The sequence below is a fragment of the Xenopus laevis genome, chromosome 9_10L, assembly GCF_017654675.1.
Source record: "Xenopus laevis strain J_2021 chromosome 9_10L, Xenopus_laevis_v10.1, whole genome shotgun sequence".
Classification (NCBI taxonomy): domain Eukaryota; kingdom Metazoa; phylum Chordata; class Amphibia; order Anura; family Pipidae; genus Xenopus; species Xenopus laevis.
In genome coordinates, this window is record NC_054387.1 from 89,579,733 (window position 1) to 89,593,484 (window position 13,752).

General features: G+C 41.7%; 1 protein-coding gene across 3 annotated transcripts in view; it reads right to left on the minus strand.

Annotated features, from left to right (window-relative positions):
• nbeal1.L (neurobeachin like 1 L homeolog) overlaps positions 1-13,752 on the minus strand; it is a 98,171-nt gene that overhangs the window by 82,504 nt on the left and 1,915 nt on the right. For all 3 annotated transcript variants that reach the window (XM_018236161.2, XM_018236162.2, XM_018236160.2), the window contains exon 2: positions 9,251-9,691. In XM_018236161.2, the coding sequence (XP_018091650.1) occupies positions 9,251-9,301 (51 nt within the window). In that variant the 5' untranslated portion in view covers positions 9,302-9,691. The remainder of the gene's footprint in view (positions 1-9,250; positions 9,692-13,752) is intronic.

The following is a 13,752-nucleotide window of genomic DNA, read 5'->3' on the forward strand; positions in this document are numbered from 1 at the left end:
TGAGGAGCTCAAAAAGCCAAAAAAATCTATAATACCACAGTAATATTGAGCCAATTAATAGACTGATACCTGGATTGATCACTTATTTCTAAATTAATTGTAATGCTAAAGAAAAATATAGAAATTTTTTCATACTCACCGTAATTTCTATTTCCAAGTCACTTCCATGGCAGCATTCACCAACATGGGTTAATCCCGCCTATCAGGTCACTGGACAGGAAAGTGTTAACGATCGGTTTAAATACCTTGCTCCTCCCAGCAATACTCGTCTAGTAACAAGCTCCAGAAGAAGGGAGGGAAGTTGGTGAATGCTGCCATGGAAGTGACTTGGAAATAGAAATTACGGTGAGTATGAAAAAATTTCTATATTTCCCAAGTCACCCATGGCAGACAATTCACCAACATGGGATTTCCCCAAGCTTTAAGAAGGGAGGGACCAGTATTGATCAACAAAAAAAAACTTTTATTTAGCATGAACAACAGATTGCAAAATCTTTCTTCCAAACTTTGCATCTTGAGACAACATCACATTCAGTCTATAATGACGAATGAAGGTACAGGAAGACGTCCACCTAGCAGCCTTACAGATGAGGTCTGGCGGGGCCCTGGCTTCCGCCGCCCAGGAAGTAGCCATGGCTCTTGTAGAATGAGCCCTCAGGTCCTTAGGAATCTCATTGCCTGTCAACCGATAAGCTAGAGCAATGCAGGAGACAATCCAGCGGCCAATCGTAGACTTAGCTGGCGCCAAACCCTTTCTAGGGCCCCTCGGAATCAGGAATAACCTGTCAGATTTTCGCCAATCCTTCGTTCGTGTCAGATAATGCGAAACGGCCCTCACCAGGTCCAAAGTATGCCATTCTCGCTCCTTGTCAGACTTTGGAGAAGGGCAGAAGGAAGGTAGTGTAACTTCCAAATTGGCATGAAATTGGGAGATTACTTTTGGAAGAAACTCGAAAGATGGTCTCATAATCACTTTGTCCTGATAGACAACTGTGTCTGGCTCTTTTGCTGACAAAGCAGAAATCTCTCCAACCCTGCAAGCTGAGGTAATAGCGACCAGGAACAGGACTTTCAACGTCGCATGCCAGTCCGAGGCCTCCCTCAAAGGCTCAAAAGGCGAAGACATTAAGGCTCGTAAGACAATCGTAAGGTCCCAAGGTGGAACTCTGGATTTCTTGAAAGGGCACACTCTTCTCATTGCGTTGAAGAACCGGTTAACCAGAGGCTCCTCCGCCCAGGAATGGCCACACAACGCAGATAATGCGGAGACTTGACCTTGCAGAGTGCTTGTGCTAAGTTTTCTCTGGAAACCCACAAACAGGAACTGAACCACCTGTTGGACAGTAGGATCTTTTGGGTCAAACTTGTGTTGTACTGCAAATTCTGCGAAGCACTTCCAGACCCTGTAATATTGAGCCGAGGTAGAAGCCCTCCGAGCCTTCAATAAGAAATTCACCAGATCGTCCTGGAAACCATATTCTGCTAGCCTCTGCCTTTCAATTTCCATGCCGTCAGTGACAGGGAATCCACTCCCTCGTAGACCACTGGGCCCTGGGATAACAAATCCGGCTGAAGAGGCAGTCTCAGAGGTGGCTCTACTGCCAAACTCTGCAGGAGCGGAAACCAAGGGCGTCTCGGCCAATACGGAATTATGGCTATGACTAAGGCTTTTTCGACATCCATCTTTTTCAACACCCTCCAAATCATTGGAAAGGGCGGAAAGACATAACCAAATATCCTGCTCCAATCCTGGAGAAGTGCATCCACTGCCTCTGCCAGAGGACATGGTGCCCTGGAGAAGAACCTGCTGCACTTGTGGTTTTTGTCTGTGGCCATAAGATCGATTTCTGGCCTTCCGAACCTTTGTACTACGCCTTGAAAGGTTAGCAGACATAAACTCCATTCTCCTGGTTGCAAGGTGTTGCGACTGAGAAAGTCTGCCTCCGTATTCTGACTGCCTGGAATATGTAAGGCTGTCAGCCCTTCTAGATTTTCCTCTGCCCACGTCATTATTGGGGCCAGTTCTTTTAGCAGTCGGGCGCTTCTGGTGCCACCTTGCTTCTGCACATAAGATACCGTTGTAACATTGTCCGACTGAATCTTTACCCAGGCATGTAGAATTTTTCCTGAAAAGGCCAGCAACGCCTCTTTCACGGCCCGTAGTTCCAGAATGTTTGAGGAGACACCCTGCAGGTTCCAATGACCTTGAACACTGCGACCTTCCAGTACTGCACCCCAGCCTCTCTCTGAAGCGTCTGTCGTGATTACCACATACGGGGGTTTTGCAAGAACCATCCCCTGAGTCAAGTTTCCTACAACCAGCCACCAATTTAAACTGTCTTTGGCGTCCTCTGAAACTACAATCCGTGAATTTAGTTTCAACTGTCTTGAAGCATTTTCCCTCAGGAAGAATCGTTGGAGAGGCCTCATGTGCCACCTGGCCCACTTCACCATCTGGATCGTAGATGCCATGAGACCTAGGACCGACATGCATGACCTTACTGAGACTCTTTGTTGTTCTTTGAACTGTCTTATTTGTCTCAATATATGCTGTATCTTTTCTTGAGGAAGTGAAACTATTCCTTCCTGCGTATCTAGGTGTGCACCCAAGAAGACCATCCTTTGTGACGGGAGTAGGTTGCTCTTCTCCCAATTTATTACCCAACCGAACTGTTGGAGTACCAGGATTGTTCTGTCCCTGAATTTCAGAGCTTCTTCTCTTGATGAAGCCACCAACAGAATGTCGTCCAGGTAATGAAATATAGGTACACCTTCTTCTCTCAGAAAAGCCACGACCGTGACCAGGACCTTCGTGAATGTTCTTGGGGACGTTGAGAGGCCAAAGGGAAGGCAGGTAAACTGGACATGTTGACCTTTGAAGGCAAACCGAAGATACTTCCGGTGTGTCTTGTGCACTGGTACATGGAAATATGCGTCCTTCAAGTCCAGATTTATTAGCCATGACTGTGGCGGAACTGCTTGTAGGATGGACGTCAGTGATTCCATTTTGAAGCGCCTGCAGTTGACAAACTGATTCAGAGGGTGTAAATCCAGAACCGGTCTGAATGCCCCCGAGGCCTTCCGGACTAGAAAGAGCTTCGAATAGAAACCTAAGCCCTGTTGGGACTTCGGAACCCATTCCACTGCCCCTGAGTTCAGGAGTTGATCTACATACTCCTGTAACACTTGGTCCGAACCTGGTACCTGCGGGACTGAAGACATCTTGAACACATTGCAAGACGGCACCCTGTGGAATTCCAACCGATATCCTTCCTGAATCACCCTCAGGACCCATTGGTCTCTGATTTTTGAGGCCCAGACCGCATAAAAGGATGTTAGACGTGCCCCCACTCTGCTGGTCTGAGCCGGCCTGATCTCATTGCTTCTTCTCTGTATGGCTTGAGCTGAAAGTAGAACTTCTCCTATTGGGAGGCCTACTTTCCCCCCTTGTGGGCTTCCAATTCGTCTGTCTTCCGGCAGTCCTTCCATATCTAGGCTGTCTTGAACCTCGAAAGGACCTGTTAATGGGGGAAATAGGCCTACCCCCTTGACGTCTGAATCTCTTTTCCTGCGGCAAAAATACACTCTTGCCCCCAGAAGCCTTCTTAATGATGGAATCGAGTTTCTCACCGAAGAGCATCTCCTCCTCAAATGGCAACTGACATAAGTTCACCTTAGAGGCTGAATCCGCCAGCCACGGCTTCAGCCACAAAGCTCTTCTTGAGGACACCGAAAGTGCCATAGTTCTTGAAGCTAGATGTACCAGATCTAGAGAGGTATCTGTCATGAAATCCACCGCTAGCTTCAATTCAGACAACATTTCACGTAACCCTGATCTTTTGACATTAGAAGAAATGGCATCTTCCAGGTTATTTAACCACACCTTCATAGCTCTTGATGTGGAGGTCATAGCTACTGCCGGTCTACAAGTTGCTCCTGCCGCTATAAACGTCTTCTTGAGATTAGTTTCGATCCGTTTCTCCATTGTATCACGGAAAGCTGCTGCATCATCCACTGGCAGCGTCGTCTTTCTTGCCAACCTTACCACTGCAGCATCGACTTTAGGCGGATTGTCCCACAACTTAGAGAAAAACTCCTCCACCGGATACTTTTTTGCAAACTTCCCCTGGATAACAAACTTTTTCTCTGTTCTCTTCCATTCAGAGCTGATGATTTCCTTAATTGAATCATGCACCGGGAAAGTCACCTGTCTTTTCCTGACCGATGGGAAGAACTTATCTGCTGAACTAGACTTAGGTAGCTCTTCCGAAAGACATAGCGTCTTCCTTACTGCCTTTACCAGATTCTCTATTGCTGTAGGATCAAATGCAATCTCTTCCTCAGAAAACACTTCTCCTTCCTCTGAGAGTTCAGAATGTGCCTCCCCAGGAGAATACAATTCTTCATCTGACACATCCGATAGAGACCCATATGGCAAATCTCTGACCCTCTTAGCTTTCCTCTGTACCCCAGAGGTAGAAGCAGTAGCCTCTTGCATGCCTTGTACCACAGCTTGCTTGATGATGGAGACCAGAGCATCCAATTGTGGGGCTCCTGAAGGCTGAGGGTCTGCAGACGCTACTGGGTCCGTAGCTGAAGCCGCTTTCCTTGAAAGAGTAGGCTCCCCTTTCTGCAATTCAGTTGACACATGTAGGCTGAAAATGGAAAAGACAACCATCAGCCACTAATTATCGTTCTCTCTCATTACATCCATATAACCACAGCCAGCTTACGTAGGACCTTTGGGCTGAGATCCTTTTCCAGAGCCAGGCTGATCCATAGTAACAATCTGTAGCCGAGTGAACAAACGCTCCCCAACTTCCAGCGAAGTGTACTATCACATCCAGCCAAAACACCAGCCTTGCACATACTGCCAGCGTCTTCTTATTGCGTCACTTCCTGACGCAGTTTTCCCGCGCGTCAGACCGGTCGCGCGTCACCTCCGGGCGCGCGTCCTTCGTGTGCGCCAATCCCGGCGCGCGTCCCCTTTGGGCGCGCGTCTTCCGCGTGCGTCACTTCCGGCGCACGTCACTCCGTTCGTCAACTCAGGCGCGCATCTTCCACGCGCTTCCGCGTCCGCACTCGACGCGCGTCCGCGTCAGTATTGGCGCGTGTGCTCTCCACATGGAACAAACAATTTACACAGCCTCGAATCCACATGAAACGGCTGATCCTCTGGACTGCTTCATCCTCCTCTCTACCCTAGGAGGGAATTCCTACAGCAGCTCCAGCACACAACCCTGCCCAACGGGTTCTTCTCACCACAACCCATATAGGGTGCACTTGGAGGCATCAGAGGGGAGAGAGAGAGAGAGAGAGAGACCCACCCTGGTATGGTAAGCTTTTAGCAGCCTTTAGCAATCTGTAGCAGCCTGTAACAGCTTGTAGCAGCCTGTCGTGACCTGGACAGGAAAAAAAGACGAGTATTGCTGGGAGGAGCAAGGTATTTAAACCGATCGTTAACACTTTCCTGTCCAGTGACCTGATAGGCGGGATTAACCCATGTTGGTGAATTGTATGCCATGGGTGACTTGGGAAATATCATTGATTTGTATAAGTAATTTACTAAGATGAGAATATTAAATTCATTAAATATAAAGTGCTGTATGAGTTAATAATCCTTCCTAATTAATAAGGTTCAATTGAATAAATTAACTAGACTGCCATTAAATAGGATAAAAACTAAAATCAATGCTCAAATTCATGAAGAAAGGAGGAAAATGAAATAAAAGGAGGTGGAGTTGTCCCAAAACTGCTACCTTGTTTGTTCTATCCCTGGGACACCACAAAGATGGAGAAGGCAGAGTAACCGGGACTGTGGTCTCGTAGTTAACTGAGCCCTTAGCTGATTTGAGAGGCTAAAATATCATAGTGGGGGTTCTTTTCTATTCCTTGGATATTGTGAAATATCACACTCTACGTCATACTAAAAATTAGCTCAAAGACGAACAACCCCTTTAATAACAATGTCAACAAAATCGTGCCTGCTGTTTGCCGTGATTGTGAATCCAAAGAATGAAGGAAACACAAATGATATAGTGTTAAAGTCTCTTTTGCTCGACTAGCATGATGGAAAAGGATTCAAAATGATTTCTTAGGGCGACAGGTCCCCTTTAAAGGGATGATAAAACAAAGTGGAACAGTGGTTAGCATTACTGCCTTGCAGCACTGGGGTTCTACATTTGACTCTTACCACAGAACTCTGGGCAAGAATTTTGTATGTTCCCACTGCACTTGCATGGGTAGTTTCCTACACTGCAAAAATGTACAGACATGATAAATGGCTCTTAATAAAGTTATTTATAGCGTATTAAGTGTTATGTTATAGGGACTCAGCTGTTTTGGTGATTTGGAGATTTAGTGGCAATATGCCCTGCCCATTTTCTTGAAAAAACATTGGGTCAGCTGGACCCAGACACAAGCAAGCGTAACATTTGGAGTGCCATCCTGGGAGCATTGTTTCCCTACAGCAACTGTATAAATAAGACTATTTTAAACTTCTAATACACTTTCAAATCAAAGGTCAAAGTGTCAGCCACCCTAATTGTCTATACACTTTATATGCACTTCCTGTACAATCAGTTAACCCTAGGTTCCGACACAGATTCCAAGTCTAAGGGTAGGGACACACTGGGCGATTTGGGGAGTTTTAGTCGCCTGGCGACTAATCGCCGCGACTTTTCTCCCCGAATGCCTCCCCTCGCTCTGCGCCTGGCTAAAATGAAAAATCGCCTGCGCTAATCACACGCGGCGATTCGTTTTCCGAAATCGCCCGAAGTTGCCTCACGAGGAAACTTCGGGCGACTTCGGAAAACGAATCGCCGCGTGTGATTAGCGCAGGTGATTTTTCATTTTAGCCAGGCGCAGAGCGAGGGGAGGCATTCGGGGAGAAAAGTCGCGGCGATTAGTCGCCAGGCGACTAAAACTCCCCAAATCGCCCAGTGTGTCCCTACCCTAAGGGGGTTATTTATCAAAGTCCGATTTTACCTCAACATTTTCAGCTACAAACTCCAATCAAATCCGCTCAGGTTTTTTATGCTTATTATTCTATTGTCCCGAAAATTAGCTTTGTGTGAAAAAAAAATCTGATTTTCACGATTTTTTTGGATTTTTCACCAAATAATACAGCGCACATCAAAAAAAATCATTGGGACTTCTCCATTGATTTATATGCAACCTCGACAGGTCTGAGATGCCGGGTTTTCTAATTCAGAATTTCCATCCTCTGGGTTTAATAAATTCGTGATTTTTTAAAAGTCCGATTCTATGAAAAAGAAAAATCAAAAGTTTTTCGCGATTTTTGCATTCAGAGTTTAGTTAATAACCCCTAAATTGGATACATTTTATAGAAACGTATTATTCTGTATAAAATGTTAAGCACCGTGGAACTTGCGGACGTCATATAAATAAAGGATTATTAAAATAGAAAATGAATGCGAAATGCAAAATGACTTAGCGAGCAAATAGACTAACTTTAGGCTAATGGTACACAGTTGTTTGGACTTCTACTGCCTTCTGAAGAACGGTGGTAGTCAAAATGTCCCCAGTACATATGTCATTGTTGTTAAATGGAATGTTCACCTTTTGCAAAGTTAAACTGACTGGTAGGACTTTAGAAAAGGAGAACATTAACCAATATAATGTTTTTTTTAAAAAATATAGCCTTTACATTATTAAAATTGTTAAGATATGTCCCTCCTCAACTGTAGGCATGCAGAGATAGGCAATGGAGAGTAATGTCAGAGGAGTACAGCCGGGTAAAAAAAACATAGCAAAGCTCTCTCCTTCCCCTTCACTGCCTCTCTGAATCTATGCTGAACACAGAATTGGGTAAATGTTTAATTTTTAATATATAAAGGAGGCATTTTTAAAGCATTAAAATTGGAAATGTTCCACTTTTGCAAATTCCTCTGTTTAGGGGCAGCGGTATATATTTGTTTACAATTCAGCCATTAATAAAAGCAAAAAAAGCATGGTGCACGTTCCCTACACGAAGAAAAATCACCAAATAACAAAAACAGGTTTTCAAAATACATTAACAAACGTATCACTGCGCAGCACAAACTGAATAAGAAAAAATACAAAGAGAATGGAAATGCCTGATACAGCAGAGAAGAACAATAATGTTAAAATATAGAAACTTCAACCACACTTAGTTTAGTCTAATCATGTAAATATTTTGTAAAAATGCATATGAAATAATTTCAATGCTAATTGACAACCTTTTAGCTTGTTGCATTTTCCAGAGTGAAAAGGCACCATTTCTAGCACTTCAATGCTGTGCTCTAGACATAAGATGAAACCAAACTGAAAAGCAAACCTGGAAGCAAATTCATTTTTTTATAGAAATCATGGGATTCTACTAGTCACATGGTTTGGTTTAACCAACAACAACAACAAAAAAAAAAAAGCGGACGAAACTCCAAAGGTTGGCCTCTGCCCATGAAAAGAGCAGAAGGAGAATCAGAGACCCATAGTCCTTATTACGGAAGCCATTTTTACATAAACAGATAGATAATTGTGTATAAAAACTTTATTTAATTTGAGGTTTTTTCCAAAACAAAGAGTTCACCTTTAAAAAACATTTTTAACTACTATTCCTAAAATAAGTTTTTTAATACTGTTTTTCTAATATTTATGTTTTAAAAATGAATTCCAATGTACTCAGTGCAAGCTACTGTAGGTGAACAATCAGCTAAACTGTACAAATGATTTTGAAGGAATTGCCAGCAACTAATGTACCAGTCATAACAGTTGCGCTATGGCAGACTATCGTAAAGCTCAGGGAGCATGCTCAGTAAGGGCTGAAGCTTCAGCTGAACAACGTATCAACTACTATTTCGAACAGGAACAGATAGAACGTTAGGGATCTGCATACTGAATTGCCACTGGGAAACAAGAGAATCAATAAAATAAATACTCATTATTACAGGTATACCAAGATAGTCACAATGAAATGTGCCTGCAGTGTCTAATGAATATTGTTTCTGCACACACAGCGAGATTTATGATTACGTCCTAATCCTTCTAGTGTTGCTCTAGTAACTGGTTTTAATTGTTCAAGTACATTACGCCAAACACAGTTTATATTAGCGATTTCCATGACATTTTCAAAAAAAAGAAATCCATTTGCTCGCAAAGGTCAAGTTAACACAAAAGAATAATATATTCTATATTAATAGCAGACAATGGTCAAGGGTAAATGAACAGTGTAACTGATTAAGTTTGTAACAAAGAAAGGAAAACATACCTTATTGCAATACAGCATCCATAACTCATAAAGTCTCTCTCTGGATGCCATCCCTTGCTCTCTTCAGCGGATTTGCAGGAGGCTGCTTCAGAACCTGCCAGCCAACATTTGCAGCTTGACGCATTCACATTTAAATGTTCCACAAACGTAGCAGTATATCAGAAACAATCACAAAACTAGTTGCCTGCAGTTAATTCCAGTAGAAAACCAGATTATCAGGGCTGGCATAGCATTGCATTTCTTCTAACAACTGTTGTTTCCATTGCAAGTTTAAAAAAAGGTGAAAATTCGGACCCGAGTTCTTCAAAACAAATACGTTTTTCTTCTTTTCATAAAATCCCAAGCAATGCCTTCATAACATCCGCTACGGTAAAATAATTTACAGGACAAAAGGCACAGTGGGGCCGGAAACAAGACACTGGACAGATGAAGATGTCTCACCTGCAAGAGAGAAAATAATACGATTCAGTTCAGAAACAAAAATACAAAACATTACATTTTTTGTAAACATTTCTAATCCTTTATTTTTGTTCATCTTGAAAACAATAAAGAAAACTGCAATACATAGCACTGGGGGAAAACACTAAATGAAATGTTATTAAATCACAATTAAATGTATTTTACTACATGTATCAACACGTTTCTGTAAAGAGAAAAATCAACACAATCATTACTCAGAGGTTAAAGGTCCAGTGCCAAATAAGCAAGATCACCAAGGGAACTGGAAAGCTACTTGGCTGATGATCATGCACCAACCTCACTATATCGTTTACCGTCTGATGTTGTATGTAAAAACTGATTGGGATATTGTGAAATCCCAATCAGTCCTGCTAATTTGTCTGGAAAAACAAAAAGATCCAACAATATCAGCATCCATGCCTGGCCTGCTTAAATGGCTCAAGGTAACAGCTTGTCTACTGAAAATTTGTTAGAACATCATGACACCAAATAACGGTGCACAAAAATAGTGCTAATTCAAATATGGTTGCCACTCTGATCTGTAGAAAGGAGTGCCGCTGGACCCTTTAGCAAGAAAATCTAAGCAGCTCTCTTGTTTTACCCCTGCTGAAGGGAACAAGCTTTTGTCATTTTAGAACTAGAAAAAATACTGTAAGCATATTGCAAAGCGGCTTATGTTGCTTTCTGATAGCAAAATAAGTGCATTTTGTTTCTGGCTTTAGATCCACTTTAAAGGGGTTGTTCACATTACAACACTTTTTGCAGTTCAGTTTTCATATAGTTCACCATAAAGACCTTTTCCAATTATTTCCGTATTTTCTATGTGTGACAGTTTTTCTAATACTGAAGTGTAAAGTGCCATTTTTCACCTTCTAAAGCAGATCTTGCAGGGGGGGAGGGTCGCCAACATTGTAAACTGTTCTAAATTGATACATTTTGTTGATAAGTTTCTCAATTTTGTTTCTGCTGAGCAAAATCCATGGGTTTCATTAAACCTAGCTAGACTAAGGAAGTAGCTAGAAATGTTGTATATTATATTTTGGGCATCTGTACCGACCCAAGGCAACCACAGCCCTTTAGCAGTAAAGATCTGTGTCTCCAAAGATGCCCCACTAGCTCCCCATCTTCTTTTCTGCTGATTCACTGCACATGCTCTGTGCTGCTGTCACTTACTGAACTCAGGGACATACTCACAATATACAGTACACATAGAATAGAAATGTCACAATATAAGGCTAATACAGATTAATACAGATAATTACTACATGGCAGCACAGAACCCAAAGCAACTAGCATCAGAATTTAAAGGGGAACGAAACATAACTTAAGCTTCTTGAGAAGTAAACATAATATCAAGCAACTTTGCAATATACATCATTTGAAAAAATATGCAGACTTTTCATGATTTTTAATGGTTTCTGACAGTTCCCTAAGACTGGCCCCCTGCTCTCCTGCTGATCTCTGGGACTACTTTGCTGAGCTGGTTTACTACTGTTACTTTGTATCAACAGCCAGGTGTCCTTAGCCTACATCCTTTAAACCCCACAATTCTCAGCACATGTGATTTCAATATGGAAAGGAGCATCACAGTGCAATGCATTGTGGGTTATGTAGTTCCTACATGCTGTCTGCAAGCTGTGGAGTAGTTGTTACAAGTTGTAACATCAGTGTTTAGTCCCTCCTTCCCTGCCAGGATTTGAAATGATGCAGAAAGAGAAGAACTGTTAAACAGCTGGATCTAAGCACAGAAAATGACATTTATTTATACTTTTTGAAGAAACAGGTAACTGAGATGGATATATTAGGGGTTTCTGTGTTATGTGGGCCTCTGTATCAAATTTTGGTTTGGAAGCCGGAGTTCCCCTTTAATAATCAGCCTTGTAGTCTTGAGACAACACTTAAGTTTAGCTTCTCCACAGCTGCTTAGAGTCCACTGAGCATATGAGTGTCCCAGACATTTTCCAAGATGGTGACCCCTTGTGACAAGTTTGAAGTCCTGGATCATTCCTGCTGTTGAGAAGCTGAAACTGTAGGCTAGGGCAATAAGGTAATTCTATAAAATATGGCATTTTTAGCCACACTGATTTTTTTAAAGTTTAGTTCACCTTTAAAGACAACTGTTATAATGATACAATAGTTGCTAATACTACAGAGATGCTGCTGAAAATGTATCAGCTAAATGTTGCAAAAGTGTAACAGTTTAGAGTCTGCACGTGAAGTACCATGAGCTGCCATACTCAGACAGGGACATTAAACTTTAAACTTAGTTTTTGAAAAAACGGTAAAAAATAAATAATGGAAAAATAATTGAAAAAAGTCTGTATTTCTGGTGAACAATCTGAAAACAATTGAACTGTAAAAAGTGTTTGGCATGTGAACAACCCCTTTAAAGAACTGCCTTTGGAAAAAAATTGCAGATCTCCTTTAATAATTCTAATCTGTCTGGAGAATGTGTTAATTGATGCTAATCTTGGTGAATAAGAGTGTGTTACATGCAAGGAGAAAGTGAACTATGCAGCAGGGCACATTCCTTTGCATCAGCTGCATGCATGTTATGGGGGAGATAGGGAGTGTCTGGCAGCTGCTTGTTTCACAGTCATACTTGGTACTGCTAGTTTGTTGTACATGTCTGAAAGCAGAAAGGCACACACAATATGCCTGTGAGATATTTGGCTTTTGCAGCAAAACAGTGACGTCTCTCACAATATAAGCCTTTGACACTTTTAGGATGCATCACTGACTAATTATTGACTACTTGGATTCAACTAGACCACATATTTCAGCCTTTGGTTTCTCAACAGTGAATAAATCATCCCGACAGAAACAAATGCCAGTTCATTATTAACACAAAACTGATCAAGAAGCTTTTGGTGACAGGAATGTCCTACATTTTTGAACCGTAGCCAAGGTTGAAACAAAAGAACAAGTTTTATTTGCAGAACGATTTAAACAGGTGTCTTTAAAAATAAAAAATTCTATGCTAGTATCCCATGTTATCAAGCTTCTCTCAGAACAAGAAGGATGATTGCCATGTATTTATTATTTATATTGCATTTATACTTTAAGATGAATGACTCCCTTTCTGTTCTCCGTCTCTGCTCGAGCTGGACATTAGTAACCAACACAACACAAACTGAATGTAAGACACTCCCCTTATGATAATGGACAAACAGTGCATATGTCAAACTAATAAAAATTGGCCTTGTTTTTTAACAATATAAATGGTGTTCCAATTTTTTTTTTAATATCCCCAAAACATATAACAGTATACATTTATTTCCAACTTCACAAAAGCCTAGCGTGTGTACTATGTAGTTTTTTCAAATCATTTGGCAATTATTTGTTTGTCTTGAAATTTTATTTGTTTTGGGTTCCTTCCCTCCTACCCTAGTGTCACTAGCAGCCTTGAACTTGTGTCTTCACTTATTCTGTTCCGTCCTTGTGGAAGATTTTAAGCATCAAGTTAATTTGTGCTCTTGCAGATAGCCCTGATTTTGCCTGTAGCTTGAAGTACATACTGTTTGCTAAAGTCTAGTCACGTTCCCTCAGTGTGTAGTCTGTATGCAATAGAAATTTGCCCTGAAGACTTCACGAAAGCAACACATGTGTAACAAGTGTGTACACAACTTCCAAGGGATTGTAGAGGGAAGTATAACCTATAAGTAGAGCTAATATTCACGTAGGATATAATATTCACTAGGGATGCACCAAATCCACTATTTGGGATTCGTGCAAATCACTGAATCCGTCATGAAAGATTCGGCCGAACACCATACCAAATCTTAATTTTTTCCTAAATGGGAAAAACATTTTTTACTTCCTTGTTTTGTGATTTTGCATATGCAAATTAGGATTCAGTTCAGCCAGGCTGAACTACATATCTGCATAGCTTTCCCTTTCAGTGGGCATTATTTATCTGAATACTGTGTTTTTTTATAGGACTATACGCCTGCTCTAATTAATATATATATATATATAAGTATTAACTACAAACAGGGATGGATTTGTGGAAATGCCACCAAGGCCCGGGCCTAGGGTGGCAG